Raw genomic sequence first — 21,901 nt, 5'->3', positions numbered from 1 at the left:
GGATTTTGGGATTAGTGGGAATTTCGGGGTTGTCCTTTGCAGGGCCAGGGGTGCCAGGGGGGTCGTTCCAGGGGTGCCAGGGGGGTCATTCTGGTGGTGCCAGAGGAACCATTCCAGGGGTGCCAGGGGGGCTGTTCCAGGGGTGCCAGGGGGGCCATTCTGGGAGTGCCAGAGGGGTTGTTCTGTAGGTGCCAGGGGGGTTGTTCCGGGGGTGCCAGGGGCGCCCTTCAAGGGGTACCAGGGGGGTCATTCCAGGCATGTCAGAGGGGCTGTTCTGGGGGTGCCAGGGGGGGCATTCCAGGGTTTCCAGGGGGGGCATTCCAGGGTTTCCAGGGGGTCCATTCTGGGGGTACCAGAGGGGCCCGTTCCAGGGTGCCAGGGAGGTCATTCCAGGGGTGCCAGAGGGGTCATTCTGTGGGTGCCAGGAGGGCCATTCCAGGGGTGCCAGGAGGGCCATTCTGTGGGTGCCAGGAGGGCCATTCCAGGGGTGCCAGGAGGGCCATTCTGTGGGTGCCAGGGGGGCCATTCTGTGGGTGCCAGGGGGGCCATTCTGGGGGTGCCAGGGGGGCTGTTCTGGGGGTGCCAGAGGTGTCGCTCAGTGGGTGCCAGGGAGGCCATTCCAGCGTTTCCAGGGGGGCCATTCCAGGGGTGCCAGGGGTGTCGTTCCGGATGTGCCAGGGGGGCTGTTCTGGGGGTGTCAAGGGGGCCACTCCGGGAGTGTCAGGGAGGACATTCTGGGGGTGCCAGGGGGGTCATTCCAGGGGTTCTGGGGGGGCCATTCTGGCGGTACCATGGGGCCCATTCTGGGGGTGCCAGGGGGGCCATTCCAGGGATGCCAGTGGGGCCGTTCTGGGGGTGCCATTCTGGGGGAGCTATTCTGGGGGTGCCAGGGGGGTCATTCCAGGGGTTCTGGGGGGGCCATTCTGGCGGTACCAGGGGGGCCATTTTGGGGGGTACCAGGGGGGCCATTCTGGGGGTGCCAGAGGGGCCGTTCTGGGGGTGCCATTCTGGGGGAGCTATTCTGGGGGTGCCAGGGGGGTCGTTCCAGGGGTTCCAGGGGGGCCATTCTGGGGGTGCCAGGGGGGTCATTCTGGGGTTGTCATTCTAGGGGTGCCAGGGGGGCCGTTCCGGGGGTGCCAGGGGGGCAGTTCTGAGGATGCCAGGAGGGACATTCTGGGCGTGCCAGGGTGTGATTCCAGAGGGACCCATTCCGGGGGTACCAGGGGGGTCATTCCGAGGGGGCCCGTTCCGGGGGTGCCAGGGTGTTGTTCCGGGGGGCCATTTCCGGGGGACCCATTCCGGGGGGGCCGTTCCAGGGGGGGCCGTTCTGGGGGTACCAGGGGGTCGTTCGGGGGGTGTCGTTCTGGGGGTGCCAGGGGGTCGTTTCGGGGGGAGCCCATTCCGGGGGTGCCAGGGTGTCGTTCCGGGGGGACCGTTCCGGGGGTGTCGTTCCGGGGGGGGCCATTCAGGGGGTGTCGTTCCGGGGGTGTCATTCCGGGGGGCCGTTCCGGGGGGGGCCGTTCCGGGGGTGTCATTCCGGGGGGCCGTTCTGGGGGGGCCGTGGCGGGGGGGCCGTGCCGGGGGGGCCGTTCCGGGGGTGTCATTCAGGGGGCCGTTCCTGGGGGGCCGTTCCGGGGGTGTCATTCCGGGGGGCCGTTCCGGGGGGGCCGTTCCGGGGGTGTCATTCCGGGGGGCCGTTCTGGGGGGGCCGTGCCGGGGGGGCCGTGCCGGGGGGCCGTTCCGGGGGGGCCGTTCTGGGGGTGTCATTCCAGGGGTGTCATTCCGGGGGGCCGTTCCGGGGGGGCCGTTCCGGGGGTGTCATTCCGGGGGGCCCGTTCCGGGGGGGCCGTTCCGGGGTGCAGCGGATGCTGCGGTGACCTCGAACTTCCTCCGTCCCCAACCCCCCCCCGGCAGCGGGGCCGCGGGAGGGGCCGGGCCGGGCCGGGCCGAGCCGAGCCATGGCCGAGGGCAGGGCGGGCAGCGCCGGGCTCTTCGCCAGGCAGGTCCAGAAGCACCTGAGCCGCGCCCAGGAGAAGGTGAGGGGGGGCCCGGGTGTTCCCGAAATCCCGGCCCTGCTCGGGTCCAGCCCTGTTCCCCCCCCGGCAGCGGGGGAGCCGCACGGCAGGAATTTGGGGGGCTCTGGGTCGTCGCTCCGAGGAATTTGGGGGCTCTGGGTCGTCGCTCCGAGGAATTTGGGGGGCTCTGGGTCGTTGCTCCGAGGAATTTGGGGGGCTCTGGGTCGTTGCTCCGAGGAATTTGGGGGGCTCTGGGTCGTCGCTCCGAGGGTTTGGGGGCTGGGGGCGTCTCCTAAAGCCCCCCCGAGATCGTTTGGGTTTTCCAAAAGTGGCGTTTCCCGCCCCAGAACCTTCTGGAGGGGGTTCTGAGTCGTCGCTCCCAGGAATTTGGGGGGCTCTGGGTCGTTGCTCTCAGGGTTTGGGGAGTGGTGGCGTCTCCTGAAGCCCTCCAAGGTGGTTTGAGTTTTCTGAAGGTGGGGTTTTCCACCCCAAAACCTTCTGGGAGTGGTTGGGGGGGCACGGGAAGGGGGTGGCAGGGGGTGCCCGGGCTGGGGGGGGGGAATTTGGGGGGCTCTGGGTCGTTGCTCTCAGGGTTTGGGGAGTGGTGGCGTCTCCTGAAGCCCCCCAGGGTGGTTTGGGTTTTCTAAAAGTGGAGTTTTCCACCCCAAAACCTTCTGGGGGGGGAGTCATGGGGGGGCTGTGAGGGGGTGGCAGGGGGTGCCTGGGCTGGGGGGGGGAATTTGGGGGGCTCTGGGTCATCGCTCCCAGGGTTTGGGGGGTGGTGGCGTCTCCTAAAGCCCCCCAAGGTGGTTTGAGTTTTCTGAAGGTGGGGTTTTCCACCCCAAAACCTTCTGGGAGTGGCTGGGGGGGCGCGGGAAGGGGGTGACAGGGGGTGCCCGGGCTGGGGGTGAAATTTGGGGGGCTCTGGGTCGTCGCTCCCAGGGTTTGGGGGGTGAGGGCGTCTCCTAAAGCCCCCCCAGGGTGGTTTGGGTTTTCCAAAAGTGGGGTTTTCCACCCCAAAACCTCCCGTGGGGTCACGGGGGGCTGTGAGGGGGTGGCAGGGGTGTCCCCCCCCGGACAGGGGGTGCGGGGTCGTCCCGGGAATGGGGTGGGCGGGAAGGAGGGGGAGGGGCAGCGGAAACGGGCGATTCTCGCCCGGTTTGGGGCAGTTTTGGGGTCGTTCCCCTTCCCTTTCCCTCCCCAAAAGGGCGGTGGCGGTTTTGGGGGGACACAAAGACTCCCCCTCCCCACCCCAGGTTTCCTGGCCGGGGCTCGGGGCTAAATTTGGCTCCCCCGGGGCTCTTATCGGCCCCAACCGGCTGCGGCTGCTTCCGGACCCCCCAAATCTGCCTCGGCCCCACCCGGGCTCTGCCGGGGGGGTCAAACCCCTTCCTGGACCCCCCAAATCTGCCTCGGCCCCACCCGGGCTCTTCCGGGGGGGTCAAACCCCTTCCTGACCCCCCAAATCTGCCTCGGCCCCACCCGGGCTCTTCCGGGGGGGTCAAACCCCTTCCTGACCCCCCAAATCTGCCTCAGCCCCACCCGGGCTCTTCCGGGGGGTCAAACCCCTTCCTGGACACCCCAAATCTCCCACCTGGCTCAGTCTTCTTCCTTGGGATGTTCAGCCTCTTCCTGGACACCCCAAAGTTTCCCTTTCCTCTTCCTGGGGGTTCAAACCTCTCCTGGACACCCCAAATCTCCCTCCAGCCCCACCCTGGGCTCTTCCTGAGGAGCTCAACCCCTTCCTGGGCACCCCAAAACTCCTCCATCCCTCATCCCACGCTTTCCCAAGTGGATCAGCCTCTTCCTGGACACCCCAAAGCTCCCCCTGTCTGGCTCCAGCCTCTTTTGGGGGGGGCTCAACCTCTTCCTGGGCACCCCAAATCTCACTCCCACTCAGCCCTGGGCTCTTCCAGGGGTTCCAACCCCTTCCTGGGCACCCCAAAGTTCCCCTTTCCTCTTCCTGGGGGGGTCAAAGCTCTTTCTGGACACCCCAAATCTCCCACTTGGCTCCATCTTCTCCCTTGGGATGTTCAACCTCCTCCTGGGCCCCCCAAATCTCCCACCTGCTCCCGGCTTCTTCCTGGGGGGGCTCAGCCTCTTCCTACACACCCCAAATCTCCCTCCAGCCCCACTCCAGGCCCTTCCTGAGCAGCTCAACCCCTTCCTGGGCACCCCAAAAATCCCCCCACTCAGCCCTGGGCTCTTCCCTGGGCTTCCAACCCCTTCCTGGACACCCCAAAGTTCCCCTTGCCTCTTCCTGGGGTGTCAAAGCTCTTCCTGGACACCCCAAATTTCCCCCTGTCTGGTTCCAGCCTCTTTTGGGGGAGCTCAGCCTCTTTCTGGACACCCCAAAGTTCCCCTTTCCTCTTCCTGGGGGGGCCAAAGCTCTTCCTGGACACCCCAAATCTCCCACTTGGCTCCATCTTCTCCCTTGGGATGTTCAACCTCTTCCTGGACACCCCAAATTTCCCCCTGTCTGGTTCCAGCCTCTTTTGGGGGGGCTCAACCCCTTCCTGGGCACCCCAAAGCTCCTCCATCCCTCATCCCACACTCTTCCTGGGGGGTCAAAACTCTTCCTGGACAGGGGGTTTTGGAGGTGTTTTGGGGTGTTTGGGGTTTTTTTGGGGGTGTTTTGGGGTGTCTTCAGGTGTTTTGGGGGTTTTTAGGATGTTTTAGGGTGTTTTGGGGTGGTTTAGGCTGTCTTGGGCTGTTTTGAGCTGTTTTGGGTGTTCGGGGATGTTTGGGGGTCTTTCAGGGTGTTTCAGGCTGGTTTGGGCTGTTTTGGGGTAGTTTGGGATGTTTTCAGGTGTTTTGGGATATTTTGGGATGTTTTAGGGTGTTTGGGGGTGTTTTCACGTATTTGGGGGTGTTTTGAGGTGTTTTGGTGTCTTTGGGGTGTTTCAGGGTGTTTTCAGGTATTTTGGGGTGGTTTAGGATATTTTGTGGTGTATAGGGTGTTTTGGAGTTCTTTAGGGTGTTTTAGGGTGTTTTGGGCTGTTTTGGGGTATTTTGGAGTGTTTTCAGGTATTTTGGGGTGGTTTCTGGTGTTTTGGGGTATTCTGGCATGTTTTGTGCTGGTTTGGGGTGTTTCAGAGTGTTTTGGGGTATTTTGTGGTGTTTTAGGGTGTTTCGGGGTGTTTTCAGGTGTTTTGAGGTGTTTTGGGGTGTTTTAGGGTGTTTTGGGGTCTTTTAGGGTGTTTTAGGGTGTTTTGGGGTGTTTCCGGATGTTTTGGGCTGTTTCAGGGTGTTTTGGATTTTTTCAGGGTGTTTTTGGTTGTATTGGGGTGTTTGGGAGTGTTTTGTGGCATTTGGGGGTGTTTTGGGCTGTTTTGTGCTGTTTTGGGGTGTTTTCAGGTGTTTTGGGGAGTTTTGGTGTGTTTGGGGGTGGGTTTGGCTGTTTTGGAGGTTTTGAGGCGTTTTAGGATGTTTTAGGGTGTTTTGGGGTGTTTTGGGGTGTTCTGATGTTTTGGGGTGGTTTAGGGTGTTTTAGGGTGTTTTGGGCTGTTTCGGGGTGTTTCGGAGTGTTTTGGGATTTTTAGGGTGTTTTGGGTTGTTTTGGGTTGTTTTGGGCTGTTTTGGGCTGTTTTGGGGTGTTTGGGAGTGTTTTGGGATGTTTTTGGGTATTTTGGGGTGTTTTCGGGTGTTTTGGGGTGTTTTGGGGTGCTGGGGCTGTTTAGGGTGCTTTGGGATGTTTTGGGGTGTTTTGGGGGTGTTTTGGGTTGTTTTGGGGTGTTTTGGGGGTGTTTGGGTTGTTTGGGGATGTATAGGGTGTTTTAGGGTGTTTTAGGCTGCTTTGGGGTAATTTGGGGGCGTTTTCAGGTGTTTTGGGTCGTTTTGGGGTGTTTTGTGCTGTTTTGGGGTATTTTTGGGTGTTTTAGGGTGTTTTTAGGTGTTTTGGTATGTTGTGGGGTGTTTTGGGGTATTTTGGGGTGTTTTCAGGTATTTCGGGCTGTTTTCAGGTATTTTGGGCTAGTTTTGGGTGTTTTGGGATGTTTTGGGGTGTTTCGAGGTGTTTGGGGATGTTTTGGGGTGTTTCGGGGTGTTTGGGTGTGTTTTTGGGGTGCCCTGACGGGGTTTCCGGGGTGGTGGTGCCGGGTTTGGCACCCAAAAATTCCCGGTTTTCCTCTTCCCGCCCTTTTCCCGCCCCAGGTCCTGCAAAAATTGGGCAAAACGGTGGAAACGAGGGACGAGCAGTTCGAGCAGAGCGCGGGGAACTTCAGCCGGCAGCAGGTGGGGGACCGGGGGACTGGGGGGACTGGGGGGGTACTGGGGGGACTGGGGGGGTACTGGGGGGATACTGGGGGGACTGGGGGTACTGGGGACACTGGGGGGGGAACTGGGGATACTGGGGATACTGGGGACACTGGGGGGATACTGGGGGTACTGGGGATACTGGGGGGACTGGGGGAACTGGGGGGACTGAGGGGACTGGGGGAACTGGGGATATTTGGGATACTGGGGGTACTGGGGGGGTACTGGGGATACTGGGGGTACTGGGGGAACTGTGAGGACACTGGTGGACACTGCGAGGACACTGGGAGGACACTGGGGGGTCACTGGGGACACTGGGGGGTCACTGGGGGTCACTGGGGACACTGGGGGACACTGGGGGTCACTGGGGGGGCACTGGGGGGCACTGGGGGGATACTGAGGGACACTGGGGACACTGGGAGCACTGGGCATACTGGGGGACACTGGGGGACATTGGGGGGACATTGGGGGACACTGGGGATCCTGGAAAGACACTGGGAGCACTGGGGGACACTGGGAGGACACTGGGGGACACTGGGAGGACACTGGGGGCACTGGGGAGTCACTGGGGGGACACTGGGGGAACTGGGGGTCACTGGGGGTCACTGGAGGGACACTGGGGGGTCACTGGGGGGTCACTCTGGGGGACACTGGGGAGTCACTGGGGGACACTGGGGGTCACTGGGGGGACACTGGGGGGACACTGGGGGCACTGGGGGTCACTGGGGGGACACTGGGGGCACTGGGGGTCACTGGGGACACTGGGGGTCACTGGGGGTCCCTCCGGGGGTCCCTGTCCCCCCCCTCACTGTCCCCCCGTCCCAGGCCGAGGGTCTCAAACTCTACAAGGACCTGAAAAGCTTCGTGGGAGCCGTGAGAGGTGCGGGGGGTAATTAACGGGGAGGGCTAATTGTGGGTTAATTCGTGATGTAAATATTGAAACGGGGCAGGTAAAACGTGGTTTTTGAATTTGTAAAAATTTAAATATCGATCGATAATTCAGTTTAAGGGTTTTAATCGAGTGGAATTGTGAGTTAAAAACAGATCGCAAATAAAAAATTGGCAATAGTTTTAATTTAATTTAATTTAATTTATATATATATAAATTATAAATAATATTTATATAAAGAAAATTATATATATAATTGATATATATAATTATATTTATATTATCATATTATATATATTATATACATTATATATATTATATATATTATATATATATTATATATTATATATATTATATATATTATATATATTATATATATTATATATATTATTATATATAATATATATATTATTTATATATAGAAAATTATATATATAATTGATATATAATTATATTTATAATTTATATGTAATTTATATGTATAAATCGATTTTATTTGATTTTTATTTACTAATTATCTCGAAAATAAATGGGTTATGTAGAAATATAACAATTTAAAAATATATGTAAATAAATACACGGATAACAAAGGGGAAATAGGGGATAAAAATAATATATCTGGATAATACGTAATATTTATATTATATATGGCATAATAAATAGATAATAAATATATGATTTATGGCATATGTGTTATACATCAGGTCTATTATATATGAGTTAATAGATAATAAATAATACAAACATTATATATAATAATATGTAAATATTTTAATAAATTATTTATGTCAATAAACAAATAATAATAACTAAAAATAATTACTCGGGGTAAAAAATAACAACACATAAATATATATATATATAAAATATGTAGAGTAATATGTTAATAACATATAAATATAATGGTAAATTAAATAATGATAATAACTAAAAATAGCGACATATAATTGTAATAAATTAATAACTAAAAATAGCTCTGATGATAAATAACAACATTATAAATATATCGATATAATATATATTAATAATATATAAATATAATAATATATTAATTAATGATGACAATAAACAAATGACTAATAATTAAAAATAACATACCTGGGCTAATAAATGATAACATATAATAAATTAATAATTTTATATTTTATTTTAAAAATATTTTGTATTTTATTTTTAAAATAATGTGTATTTTATTTTAAATATTTTAAAACATTTATAAATTTATATAATTAATAAGTATTAATATTAATAATATAAAATCTATTATATTAATAAAGATAATAAAACAATAATATTAATAAGAATGTAATATATTAACTCATATAATAAATTATATATTTAATATATAAATTAATATAGATAATGCATTTTTAATTATAATAAACATAATAAATGATAAATTAATTAATAACAATAATAAACAAATAACTAATAATTAAAAATAACGTGCCTGGGCTAATAAATAACAACGTATAATAAATTAATAAATGTATAAATATTTATATGAATATTTCTAAAATAATATAATTATTAATCAATAATATTAATAATATAAAAATCTAAGTAATTAAATTTATAAATATTTTTAAATATTCATAAATTAATATAATTAATGATTATATAATTAATGATTTATAATATAAATATTATAAACTATTGTTATATTATAAATATTATATTATGAATTATATTATATTATAAATATATTAAATTATAGAATAAATAAATTAAATTATAAATATAATTATATTATAAATATTACAAACTATTATAAATATTACAAACTTTATTAATAAATATAATGAAATTATACTCTTAATAATTAATGTATTCTATTAACTCATATAATAAATAATGAATTAATATATAAATTAATATAAATTATAATTTTATAATTACAATAAACATAATAAATAAATTAATTAATCACAATAATAAACGGATAACGAATAATTAAAAATAACGCGCCTGGGCTGATAAATAAACCCCGGCGGTAATAACTAAATTGCCGGCGGTACCGAAGGGTAAGTGCAGGTCGGTAATTAGCAATTAAGGGCCGCTAATTAAGGGCTTTGTCCGCAGCGATGCGCGAGAGCTCCCGGCGCGTGGCCGAGACCCTGACGGAGATTTACAGCCCCGAGTGGGACGGACACGGGGAGCTCACCGACATCGCCAGGGTACGGGGGGAGAGGGGGAGAGAAAAAGGGGGAAATGGGGAAAAAAGGGGGAGAAAGGAAAAAGGGGGGAAGGGAAAGGGGGAAAGGGAAAGGGGGAAAGGGAAAAAGGTTAAAGAGGGAAAGGAGAGAAGGGAAAAGGGGGAAAGGAAAAAGGGGAAAGAAAAAGGGGAAAGAAAAAGGGGGAAAGGAAAAGGGGGAAAGGAAAAGGGGGAAAGGGGGAAAGGGAAAAGGGGGAAAGGGAAAAAGGGGAAAGGGAAAAGGGGAAAGAAAAAGGGAGAAAGGAAAAGGGGAAAGGGGGGAAAGGAAAAAGGGGAGAAGGAAAGGGAAAATGGGGAGAAGGAAAAAGGGAAGAAAGGGAAAAGGGGGAAAGGGAAAGGGGGAAAGGGAAAGGGGGAAAGGGAAAGGGGGAAAGGGAAAAGGAGAAAGGAAAAAGGGGAAAGGGAAAAAGGTTAAAAAGGGAAAGGAGAGAAGGGAAAAGGGGGAAAGGAAAAAGGGGAAAGGGAAAAGGGGAAAGAAAAAGGGGGAAAGGAAAAGGGGAACGGGGGGAAAGGAAAAAGGGGAGAAGGAAAGGGAAAAGGAGGAGAAGGGAAAAGGGGGAAAGGGAAAAGGGGGGAAAGGAAAAGGGGGAGAAGGAAAGAGGGGAAAGGAAAGGGGGGGAAAGGAAAGGGGGGAAGGAAAAAGGGGGGAAGGGAAAAGGGGAAAGGGAAAAAGGGTGAAAAGGGAAAGGAGGGAAAAGGGGGGAAGAAGAAAAAAGTGGGAAAGGGAAAAAAGGGGAAAGGAAAAAGGGAAAAGGGGAAAGGAAAAGGGGAAATGGGGAAGGAAAAAGGGGGAAGGAAAAGGGGGGAAAGGAAAAAGGGGAAAGGAAAAAGGGAAAAGGGGAAAGGAAAAGGGGAAATGGGGAAGGAAAAGGGGGGAAAGGAAAAAGGGGAAAGGAAAAGGGGGGAAAGGAAAAAGGGGAAAGGGAAAGGGGGAGAAGGAAAAAGGGGGGAAAGAAAAAGAGGGAAGAGAAAAGGGGGGAAAGGAAAAGGGGAAAGGGAAAAAGGGTGAAAAGAGAAAGGAGGGAAAAGAGGGGAAGAAGAAAAAAGGGGAAAATGGGGAAAAAAGGGGGGAGAAAGGAAAAAAGGGAGAAAGGGAAAAGGGGGAGGAAAAGGGGGAAAGGGAAAAGGGGGAAGGAAAAGGGGGAAAGGGAAAAGGGGGAAGGTAAAAAGGGTAAAAAGGGAAAGGAGGGAAAAGGAGGGAAGAAGAAAAAAGGGGAAAAGGGAAAAGGGGAAAGGGGGAAGGAAAAAGGGAAAGGGGGAAGGGAAATGGGGAAAAGGGGGAAAGGGAGAAAGGAAAAAGGGGGGAAGGGAAAAGGAAAAAGGGGGAAAGGGAAAAGGGGGAAGGGAAAAGAGGGAAAGGAAAAGGGGGAAGGAAAAAGGGAAAGGGAAAGGGGGAAAGGGGGAAAGGAAAGGGTGGAAGGAAAAGGCGAAAGTGTAAAAGGGGAAAGGGAAAAAGGGAAGGGAAAAGGGGGAAGGAAAAAGGGGGGAAAGGAAATAGATTTTTGTGCCCCCCCTTTTCCCTCCGTGGCGGATCCTGCAGTTCCTTGGGAATTTTTATTTCCTTGCCTCTTTTTCAGTCGTTCGTTAATTAAATTAAGAATTTAACGGGATGCGTGGAAAATGAATTTTTATTTCCTTGCCTCGTTTTCGATGGTTCCTTAATTAAAATAAGGATTTAATGGGATGCGTGGGAAGTGTTTAAATAGGAAACAGAGATTTTCGTGTCCCCCCCAGAACAACGACCTCCTGTGGGACGACTACGAGGCCAAGTTGGGCGACCAAGCCCTGCGGCTGCTGGAGAATTACCTGGCCCAGTTCGGGGACTTCAAGGTGCCAAAAAAGGGGGGGAAAGGGGGAAGAGGGAGGAAAGGAAAAAAGGGGGAAAGAAAAAAAGGGGAAGGAAAAAAGGGGGGAAGGAAAAAAGGGGAAGGAAAAAAGGGGGGAAGGGAAAAAGGGGGAAGGAAAAAGGGATAAAGAGAAAAAAGGAAGAAGAAAAAAGGGGAAAAAGGAAAAAAGGGGGGAGAAAAAAAGGAAAAATGCAAAAAAAAAAAAGGATAAAAGGAGAAAAAAGAAAAAAGGGGGAGAAAGAAAAAGGGGGGAAGGAAAAAAGGGTTAAGAGAAAAAGGGAAAGGTGGGAAAAGGGGGGAAGAAGAAAAAAGGGAGAAATGCAAAAAAAAAAAAGGATAAAGGGGAAAAAGGAAAAGGAAAAAAGGGAGGAAGGAAGAAAGGGGGAAGAGAAAAAGGGAAGGAAGAGAAAAGGGGGAAGTATAAAAAAGGGGAAAAGGCAAAAAAAAAGGAGAAAAGGGAAAAAAGAAAAAAGGAGAGAAGGGGAAAAAGGGAGGGAGAAAGAAAAAGGGAAAAAAGGACAAAGGGGAGAAGGAAGAAAGAGTGAATAGAAAAAGGGAAAGAAGGGAAAGGGGGGAAGAAGAAAAAAGAGAAAAATACAAAAAAAAGAATAAAAAGGAAAAAAGGGGGGAAGGGGGAAAAGAAAAAAGGGAAAAGGAAAAAAGCAGGAAAGGAAAAAGGGAGGAAGGAAGAAAGGGTAAAGAGAAAAAGGGAAAGAACAGGAAAGGGAGGAAGAAGAAAAGAGGGAAAAATGCAAAAAAAAGGATAAAGGGGGGAAAATAAGGAGGGAAAGAGGGGAAAAGAAAAAGAGGGAAAAAGGAAAAAGGGGGAAAGGAAAAAAGGAGGGAAGGAAAAAAGGGGGGAAGGAAGACAGGGTAAAGACAAAAAGGGAAAGAAGGGGGAAGAAGAAACAAGGGGGGAATGCAAAAAAACGATTAAAGGGGAAAAAAGAAAAAAGGGAAAAGGAAAAAAGGGGGAAAGAAAAAAGGGGGAAGGAAGAAAGGGTAAAGAGAAAAAAGGAAAGAAGGGAGAAGGGGGGAAGAAGATAAAAGGGAAAATGTAAAAAAAAACTATTAAAGGGGGGGAAAAAGGGGGGGGAGGAAAAAAAGGGGAGAGAAAGAAAAAAGGGGAAAGGGGGAAAGGGGGAAAGGACAAAGGGGACAGGAAGAAAGGGTGAAGAGAAAAATGGAAAGAAGGGAAAAGGGGGGCAGAAGAAAAAAGAGAAAAAGGAAAAAGAGAAAAAGGAAAAAGAAAAAAAAAAAAGGATAAAAAAGGGGGAAAGGGGAGGGAAGAGGATTTTGGACCCTCGCTGTCCCCAAATTCCCGAATTCCCGAATTCCCGACTCCCCGACTCCCCAACGCCAGGAGCGGATCGCCAAGCGCGGCAGGAAGCTCGTGGACTACGACAGTGCCCGGCACCACCTGGAGGGGCTGCAGGGCCAGCGCAGGAGGGACGAGGCCAAGATAGCCAAGGTGGGACCCCCCAGTGACACCAGTGACCCCCAGTGCCCCCCCAGTGACACCAGTGCCCCCCCAGTGACACCAGTGTCCCACCTGTGTCCCACCAGTGCCCCCCCAGTGACACCAGTGACCCCCCAGTGACACCAGTGACCCCCAGTGTCCCTCTAGTGCCCCCCCAGTGACCCCAGTGACCCCCAGTGTCCCCCCAGTGACCCCCAGTGACCCCAGTGACCCCCAGTGTCCCCCCAGTGACCCCCAGTGACCCCAGTGACCCCCAGTGTCCCCCCAGTGACCCCCAGTGACACCAGTGACCCCCAGTGCCGCTCCAGTGCCCCCCCAGTGACACCAGTGACCCCCAGTGACCCCCCAGTGTCCCCCCAGTGTCCCCCCAGTGCCCCTCCAGTGTCCCCCCAGTGCCTCTCCAGTGCCCCCCCAGTGCCACTCCAGTGTCCCCAGTGTCCCCCCAAAAACCCCCCAGTGTCCCCAGTGCCCCCTCAGTGCCCCTCCAGTGTCCCCCCAGTGTCCCCCCAGTGCCAACCCAGAAAACCCCCAGTGTCCCCCCAGTACCACCAGTGTCCCCCTAGTGTCCCCAGTGTGTCCCCAGTATCCCCAGTCCCCCCAGTACCCCCAGTCCCCCCAGTACCCCCAGTCCCCCCAGTATCCCCAGTATCCCCCAGTACCCCCAGTATCCCCAGTACCCCCAGTATCCCCAGTCCCCCCAGTCCCCCCAGTGTCCCCAGTACCCCCAGTATCCCCCCAGTCCCCCCAGTCCCCCCAGTACCCCCAGTCCCCCCAGTCCCCCCAGTCCCCCCAGTATCCCCAGTACCCCCAGTACCCCCAGTATCCCCCCAGTATCCCCAGTCCCCCCAGTCCCCCCAGTCCCCCCAGTACCCCCAGTCCCCCCAGTACCCCCAGTGTCCCCCAGGCCGAGGAGGAGTTTAACAAAGCCCAGGCCGTGTTCGAGGAGCTGAACCGGGAGCTGCGGGAGGAGCTGCCGGTGCTGTACGGGAGGTACGGGGGGACACGGGGGGACACGGGGGGGGGACACGGGGGGGACACGGGGGGGACACGGGGGGGACACGGGGGGGGATACACGGGGGGGACACGGGGGGACACGGGGGGACACGGGGGGGACACGGGGGGACACGGGAGGGACACGGGGGGGTCTGGGGGACACGGGGTGGACACGGGGCGGACACGGGGGGACACGGGGGGGACACGGGGGGGGATACACGGGGGGGACACGGGGGGACACGGGGGGACACGGGGGGCACACGGGGGGGACACGGGGGGACACGGGAGGGACACGGGGGGGACACAGGGGGGGGACACGGGGGGGACACGGGGGGAACACGGGGGGACACACGGGGGGGACACGGGGGGGGACATGGGGGGACACGGGGGGGACACGGGGGGGGACACGGGGGGACACGGGAGGGACACGGGGGGGTCTGGGGGACACGGGGTGGACACGGGGCGGACACGGGGGGACACGGGGGGGTACGGGGGGACACGGGGGAGACACGGGGGGGGGGACGGGGGGGACACCGGGGGCGGACACGGGGGGGACACGGGGGGGACACGGGGGGGGACACCGGCGGGGGACACGGGGGGGACACGGGGGGGACACGGGGGGACACGGGGGGGACACCGGGATGGACACGGGGGGGACACAGGGGGACACCGGGGGGAGACACGGGGGGACACCGGGGGGAGACACGGGGGGAACACGGGGGGACACGGGGGGACACGGGGGGACACGGGGGGGACACGGGGGGGTCTGGGGGGACACGGGGGGGGTCTGGGGGACATCGCGGGGACAGGGTGACACTGTGGGGGTTGGGGGACACGGTGACAAGTGGGGGCACCACGGGGGTGCAGGACATGGTGGGGTTTGGGGACGTTGTGGGGACTTGGGGACATTTGGGGCTGTGGGACATTGTGGGACTGGGGGACATGGAGGGGCTGGGGGACATTGAGGGGTGCGGGAGATTGTGGGGTTGGGGGACACTGCAGGGGTTGGGGGACATTGGGGGACTGGGGGACATTGTGGGGTCGGGGGATATTGGGGGGCTGGGGGACATTCTGTGGTCTGGGGGACGCCACAGGGGTTGGGGGACATGGTGACAACTGGGGACACCGTGTGGGGGCGGGACATTGTGGGGCCGGGGGACATCACAAGGTTTGGTGACATTGTGGGGCCGGGGGACATTGCAGGGACTGGGAGACGCCGCAGGGGTTGGGGGACACTGCAGGCGTCAGGGGACATGGTGACAACTGGGGACACCGTGGGGGGGCAGGACATGGTCAGGCTGGGGGACACCGTGGGGTTGGAAGACATGGTGGGGTTTGGGGACATTGGGGGGTTGGGGGACATTGGGGGCTGAGAGACATTGTGGGATTTGGGGACATCGTGGGGGTGCAGGATGTTGTGGGTCCGGGGGACTTTGTGGGGTCTGGGGGACACTGCGAGGGCCCGAGGACATTGAGGGACATTGGGGGACACTGGGGGACTGGGGGACATTGAGGGGTTGTGGGACATTGTGGGACTGAGGAACATTGTGGGACTGAGGAACACTGTGGGGCTGGGGGACATTGTGGGGTTGGGGGACACTGCAGGGGTCGGGGGACACTGTGGGGTCGGGGGACACTGTGGGGTTGGGGGACATTGTGGGGTTGGGGGACACTGTGGGGTTGGGGGATACTGCAAGGGCTGGGGGACACTGTGGGGTTGGGGGAGATTGGGGGTCTGGGGGACATTGTGGGGACATGGGGACATTGTGGGGACCAGGGGACACTGCAGGGGTTGGGGGACATGGCGACAATTGGGGACACTGCGGGGGGGCAGGACATGGTGGCACTGGGGTGCATTGTGGGGACTTGGGGACATTTGGGGTTGAGGGACATTGTGGGACTGGGGGACATGGAGGGGCTGGGGGACATTGAGGGGTGCGGGAGATTGTGGGGTTGGGGGACACTGCAGGGGTTGGGGGACATGGTGGGGCTGGGGGACATTGTGGCGTCAGGGGATATTGGGGGACTGGGGGACATTGGGGGACTGGGGGACACTGTGGGGCTGGGGGACATTGTGGGGTTGTGGGATATTGGGGGGCTGGGGGATATTGGGGGGTTGGGGGACATTCTGTGGTCTGGGGGACGCCACAGAGGTTGGGGGACATGGTGACAACTGGGGACACCGTGTGGGGGCGGGACATTGTGGGGTTGGGGGAAATTGTGGGGCCGGGGGACATCACAAGGTTTGGCGACATTGTGGGGTCTGGGGACACTGTGAGGTCTGGCGGACATTTGGGGCTGGGGGACATTGTGGGGCTGAGGGACATCACGAGGTTTGGGGACGTCGTGGGGCTGGGGGACATTGGGAGGCTGGGGGACATTGTAGGGCTGGGGGACACTCTGGGGTCTGGGGGACACTGCAGGGGTCGGGGGACATGCTGACAACTGGGGTGGGGACACCGCGAGGGTGCAGGACATTGTGGGGTCTTGGGGACACTGTGGGGCTGGGGGACACTGTGGGGTCTGGGGGACATTGTGGGATCTGGGGGACACTGTGGGGTCCGGGGGACACTGTGGGGTCCGGGGGACACTGTGGGGCTGGGGGACATTGTGGGATCTGGGGGACACTGTGGGGTCCGGGGGACACTGTGGGGCTGGGGGACATTGTGGGATCTGGGGGACACTGTGGGGCTGGGGGACATTGTGGGATCTGGGGGACACTGTGGGGCTGGGGGACATTGTGGGATCTGGGGGACACTGTGGGGTCTGGAGGACACTGTGGGGTCTGGGGGACACTGTGGGGTTGGGGGACATTGTGGGATCTGGGGGACACTGTGGGGCTGGGGGACACTGTGGGATCTGGGGGACACTGTGGGGCGCGGGTGCCATCGAGTGGGTGCTGCTCCCCTGCACATCAGGGAACAATTCGGGGGGGGGGGTCTCTTCTCCCCAAAGACCACCCTGGGGACACGTCGGTGGCCCTGGGGGACATCGGGGGGGTTTGGGGGGGCAGTGACAGCGGGGCGGTGACAAGTGACAGCCCCACGGGCCGTGACAGCCCCGCGGCTGCCTGGGGGTGTCCCCGGGAAGGGAGGTGGTCCATAACCCCTCCCCACGGGCCCCCCCAACTCTTCTCAACCCCCCCCGTGTCCCCCCATGTCCCCCCCTGTCCCCCGTATCCCCCCCGTGTCCTCCCGTGCCGCCCCGTGTCCCCCATGTCTCCCATGTACCCCCCTGTCCCCCCCGTGTCCCCCCATGTCCCCCCGTGTCCCCCCCGTGTCCCCCCGTGTCCCTCCCCCGTGTCCACCCGTGTCCCCCCATATCCCCCCGTGCCCCCCGTGTCCCCCCGTGTCCCCCCATATCCCCCGTGCCTCCCGTGTCCCCCCCGTGTCCCCCCATGTCCCCCCATGTCCCCCCGTGCCCCCCCGTATCCCCCCGTGTCCCCCCATGTCCCCCCATGTCCCCCGTGTCCCCCCGTATCCCCCCGTCCCCCCGTGCCCCCGTGTCCCCCCCATGTCCCCCGTGTCCCCCCGTGTCCCCCCGTGTTCCTGGTGTCCCCCCCGTGTCCCCCCCGTGCCCCCCGTGTCCCCCCGCAGCCGCATCGCCTGTTACGTCACCGTCTTCCAGAACATCTCCAACCTCCGCGATGTTTTCTACAAGGAGATGAGCAAGGTGGGCTTTGGGGGGGACCCCAAAACACCTCCCTCCATCCTCCCCCCCAGCAGCCCCCAGGTGTCCCCGGTGCCCCCCCCCAGTGTCCCCAGTGTCCCCAGAGTCCCCAGTCCCCCTCCAGTGACCCCAATGTCCCCCAGTGTCCCCCCAATGTGCCCAGCGCCCCCACTGTCACCTCAGTGTCCCCAGTGCCCCCTCCAGTGCCCCCAGTGCCCCCCCAGTGTCCCCAGTATCGCCAGAGTCCCCAGTCCCCCTCCAGTGTCCCCAATGTCCCCCAGCGTCCCCCCTATGTGCCCAGTGCCCCCACTGTCACCTCAGTGTCCCTCAGTGTCCCCAGTGTCCCCAGTGCCCCCCCCCCAGTGTCCCCTTAGTGCCCCCCCAGTGTCCCCTTAGTGCCCTTACTGTCCTCAGTGTCCCCAGTGTCCCCCAGCGCCCCCCCAGTGCCCCCAGTGCCCCCCCAGTGTCCCCTTAGTGCCCTTAGTGTCCCCCAGTGTCCCCAGTGTGTCCCCAGTATCCCCAGTGCCCCCCAGTTTCCCCAGTGCCCCCAGTGTCCCCAGTGTCACCCCAGTGTTCCCTTAGTGTCCTCAGTGTCCCCCAGTGCCCCCCAGTGTCCCCCAAGTGTGTCCTCAGTGCCCCCAGAGCCCCCCCCCAGTGTCCCCCAGTGTCCCCAGTGCCCCCAGGGTCCCTCCAGCGTCCCCAGTGTCCCCCAGTGACCCCAGTGTCACCCCAGTGCCCCCCCCGTGTCCCCCCCGTGTCCCCCCAATGTGCCCAGTGCCTCCACTGTCACCTCAGTGCCCCCAGTGTCCCCCGAGTATCTCCAGTGTCCCCCCAGTGCCCCCCCAAGTCCTGGCTCTTCGTTTAATTCATTAATTTGGGGTGTCTTGAGGATTTTTTGGGGGGTCTCCAAATGAGAGGGGGCCACTCTGAGCTCCCGGTTGTTGGGGGGCACCCGGGGGGGCCCTCTGAGCTCTCAGGGGGTGGGGGGCACCCGGGGGAAACCCTTTGAGCATCCGGGTGATGGGGGGCACCTGGGGGGGACCCTTTGAGCTCCCGAATGATGGGGGGCACCTGGGGGGGATGGGGGGCACCTGGGGGGACCCTTTGAGCTCCCGAATGATGGGGGGCACCTGGGGGGACCCTCTGAGCTCCCGAGTGATGGGGGGTACCTGGGGGGGACCCTGTGAGCTCCCGAATGATGGGGGGCACCTGGGGGGACCCTCTGACCTCCCAGGGGTGGGGGGCACCTGGGGGGGACCCTCTGAGCTCTCAGGGGATGGGGGGCACCTGGGGGGACCCTCTGACCTCCCAGGGGTGGGGGGCACCTGGGGGGGACCCTCTGAGCTCTCAGGGGATGGGGGGCACCTGGGGGGACCCTCTGAGCTCCCGAGTGATGGGGGGTACCTGGGGGGGACCCTCTGAGCTCCCGAGTGATGGGGGGCACCTGGGGGGACCCTCTGAGCTCCCGAATGATGGGGGGTACCTGGGGGGGACCCTCTGAGCTCCCGAATGATGGGGGGCACCTGGGGGGGACCCTCTGAGCTCCCGAGTGATGGGGGGTACCTGGGGGGGACCCTCTGAGCTCTCAGGGGATGGGGGGCACCTGGGGGGACCCTCTGAGCTCTCAGGGGATGGGGGGCACCCGGGGGGACCCTCTGAGCTCTCAGGGGATGGGGGGCACCCGGGGGGCCTCTCTGACGTGCCTCTGTGTCCCCCCCGTCGCAGCTGAACCGGGATCTGTACGAGGTGATGAGCAAACTGGAGAAGCAGCACTCGAGCAAGGTGTTCATCGTCAAAGGTGTCCCCAGGTAACACCCGGGGGACAGCGGGGGGGGCAGGGGGGGACTTCAAGGGGACAAACCACCCCCCAGCCCCCCAAAAAGGTGAAGGACACCCCCAAAATGTGGCTGTGAGCACCTCCCCAAGGGGGGTTGAAGGCGCTTGGGGTGACAATGGGGTGGCACTGGGGACACTGGGGGGGCACTGGGGGGGGCACTGGGGTGACACTGGGGGGACACTGAGGACACTGGGGGACACACTGGGAACATTGGGGACACTGGGAGGGCACTGGGGGGACACTGGGAACACTGGGGGACAGTGGGAACACTGGGGGACAGTGGGAACACTGGAGACACTGGGGGGACACTGGATTGACACTGGGGGGACACTGGGTTGGCACTGGGGACACTGGAGACACTGGGGGGGGCACTGGGGGGACACTGGGGCGACACTGGGCCAATACTGGGGGACACTGGGGGGACACTGGGGGGACATTGGGGACACTGGGGGACACTGGGGACACACCGGGAGGACACTGGGGGGGCACTGGGGGACACTGGGGACACACTGGAAACACGGGGGGGACACTGGGGGGCACTGGGGTGGCACTGAGGGGGCACTGGGGACACACTGGGGGACACTGGGGGGGGCACTGGGGGGGGCACTGGGGGGACGCTGGGGACAGTGGGGGGCGCTGGGGACACTGGGGGCACTGGGGACACTGGGAACACTGGGGACACACTGGGGACACTGGGGGGACACTGGGGGCACTGGGGCGACACTGGGGATACTGGGGTGACGCTGGGGACAGTAAGGGGGCCCTGGGGACACTGGGGGGCACTGGGGATACTGGGACACACTGGGGACACACTGGGGACACACTGGGGGCACTGGGGACACACTGGGGACACACTGGGGACACTGGGGACATGTGGGGACACACGGGGGACACACTGGGGACATGTGGGAACATACTGGGGACACACTGGGGGCACTGGGGACACTGGGGACACACTGGGGGCACTGGGGACACTGGGGACACACTGGGGACACACCGGCGGCACTGGGGACACTGGGGACACACTGGGGGCACTGGGGACACTGGTCTCGGGGTGATTATTCCGGGTCCCGCCCGGTGGGGAAGCGACCCCCGCGAGCGGGACGGTGACACGGGGGTGCCGCGTGTCCCCAGGGCTGTTTGGGGACATCCGTGTTTGGGGCTGAACCTCCTCTGTCCCCCCCTTCTCTGTCCCCCCCCGCAGCAACCGCGGCTCTCTGGTCATCTCCCCCCCCCTGAGCCCCCCGCCGATGTTCCCCTGCCCGGACGAGGCGCCCGCGGGGTCTCCCGGGGGGGGCGGCAGCGCTGCCATCGATGGTGGCACCGCCAACGGGGACCTGGGGGCCGCGTCCCCCGGGCCGCCCCCCGCCTCGCCCGCCAGCGCGGGGTCCCTGGACACGGCGTCGGTGTCCAGCGAGGACCCCCCGGACCCCGAGCCCGCCCACGGCGAGGGGACACCGGTGACAGTGTCCGTGTCCAGCGAGGACCCCCCGGACACCGAGCCAGCCCACGGGACATCGGTGACAGTGTCCGTGTCCAGTGAGGACCCCCCGGACACCGAGCCCGCCCACGGCGAGGGGACATCGGTGACAGTGTCCCTGTCCAGCGAGGAGATCCCAGAGCCAGCCCACGGCGAGGGGACATCGGTGACAGTGCCCGTGTCCAGCGAGGACCCCCCCGAGCCCAACCCCGCCCACGGCGAGGGGACATCGGTGACAGTGTCCGTGTCCAGCGAGGAGACCCCAGAGCGCGACCCCCGCGCCGCGTCCGCGGGGACAGCGGTGACCCCGGACCCCTCCGGCCGGGGGGGCCCCGAGGGCATCGCCACCTCCCTGGTGTCGCTGATTCTGTCCGAGGCCGTCGCCAGGGCCGCCGGCAGCGCCTCAGCGGAGCCGGGGACAGCCGCGGCCACCACGGGGGACGCCGCGGCCACCAGTGGGCAGGGCCCGATGTCCCCGAGCCCGGCTGTCCCCCGCGATGTCCCGCGGCGTCCCCGGGAGCCGGGACAGCCCGGCGGGGACGGGGGACAGCGCGGGGACAGCGGGGACAGCGCGGGTGCGGAGCCGCGGGTGAGCGGAACCCGCGGGAGAGAGTTCTGGGAGACGCCCCCGGGGGGATTCCCGGATTTTGGGGGCACCCGGGAGGGACGCGGGGACACGGGGACACGGGGACACGGGGAGGGGGGCCCAGGAGACAAAGCCAGCCCTGTGAGACGCTGCTGCGGGGGGGAGGGCTGGAGGGAGGGTGACCTGGACCCCCCTTACGGGGGGGGGACTCGGTTTTGGGTCCGGTTTAAGGGGGTCGCGAGGTGTCGGTGACCCCCCCCGTGTCTCTCCCAGGGCTGTCCCGGGACACCGGAGCAGGACACGAGCCGGGACACGAGCCAGGACACCCCGCGCGGTGAATCCCCCCCCCAGGACCCCCCCGCCGAGCCCCTCAGCACCCCCTGAGCCCCAATTTGAGGCATCTGCCCCAAATTCCTTCCTCGGGATGCGCTTCCCAACCCCCCCCCCCCCCCCCCCCCCCGCCTCCCGTCCGAAATAAAGGTGGGAAATGCGACAAAACCCCAAATCTCCGTCTGGGGTCGGGGAGGGGCAGAGGGGGCCCCGCCGGCGGGTTTAGGGGGACTGAAGGGCACGGGGCGGGGGGGGGGTTGTCCCGCTGTGTCCCCCCCTCCTCCAGCACACGGCACTCAGGGAAAA

General features: G+C 58.5%; 1 protein-coding gene across 1 annotated transcript; it reads left to right on the top strand.

The window, feature by feature from the left end:
* Positions 1 to 1,933: 1,933 nt before the first annotated feature.
* BIN2 (bridging integrator 2) lies at positions 1,934 to 21,714 on the top strand. The gene is made up of 11 exons (XM_051768858.1): positions 1,934 to 2,036; positions 6,168 to 6,248; positions 7,095 to 7,149; positions 9,241 to 9,335; positions 11,108 to 11,203; positions 12,584 to 12,691; positions 13,605 to 13,690; positions 17,290 to 17,365; positions 19,088 to 19,170; positions 20,404 to 21,268; positions 21,539 to 21,714. Exons 1-11 carry the CDS (start codon positions 1,959 to 1,961, stop codon positions 21,647 to 21,649), a joined length of 1,734 nt encoding a protein of 577 aa, XP_051624818.1. The 5' UTR covers positions 1,934 to 1,958; the 3' UTR covers positions 21,650 to 21,714.
* The last annotated feature ends 187 nt before the right edge of the window (positions 21,715 to 21,901 follow it).

The sequence above is a fragment of the Manacus candei genome, unplaced genomic scaffold, assembly GCF_025592945.1.
Source record: "Manacus candei isolate 608988 ecotype Guabito, Panama unplaced genomic scaffold, ASM2559294v1 h1tg000098l, whole genome shotgun sequence".
NCBI classification, from domain to species: Eukaryota; Metazoa; Chordata; class Aves; order Passeriformes; family Pipridae; genus Manacus; species Manacus candei.
Note: the sequence above shows the minus strand (reverse complement) of the source record. Positions and strands in the feature narration are given on the sequence as shown.

Bases quoted from the DNA above. Each gene is read 5' to 3' on its own strand.
- BIN2 (XM_051768858.1), top strand. From the start codon at position 1,959: ATGGCCGAGGGCAGGGCGGGCAGCGCCGGGCTCTTCGCCAGGCAGGTC. The intron at 17,366-19,087 runs GTGGGCTTTGGG...CCCCCGTCGCAG, and splicing joins TCTACAAGGAGATGAGCAAG to CTGAACCGGGATCTGTACGA. The intron at 21,269-21,538 runs GTGAGCGGAACC...TGTCTCTCCCAG, and splicing joins GCGCGGGTGCGGAGCCGCGG to GGCTGTCCCGGGACACCGGA.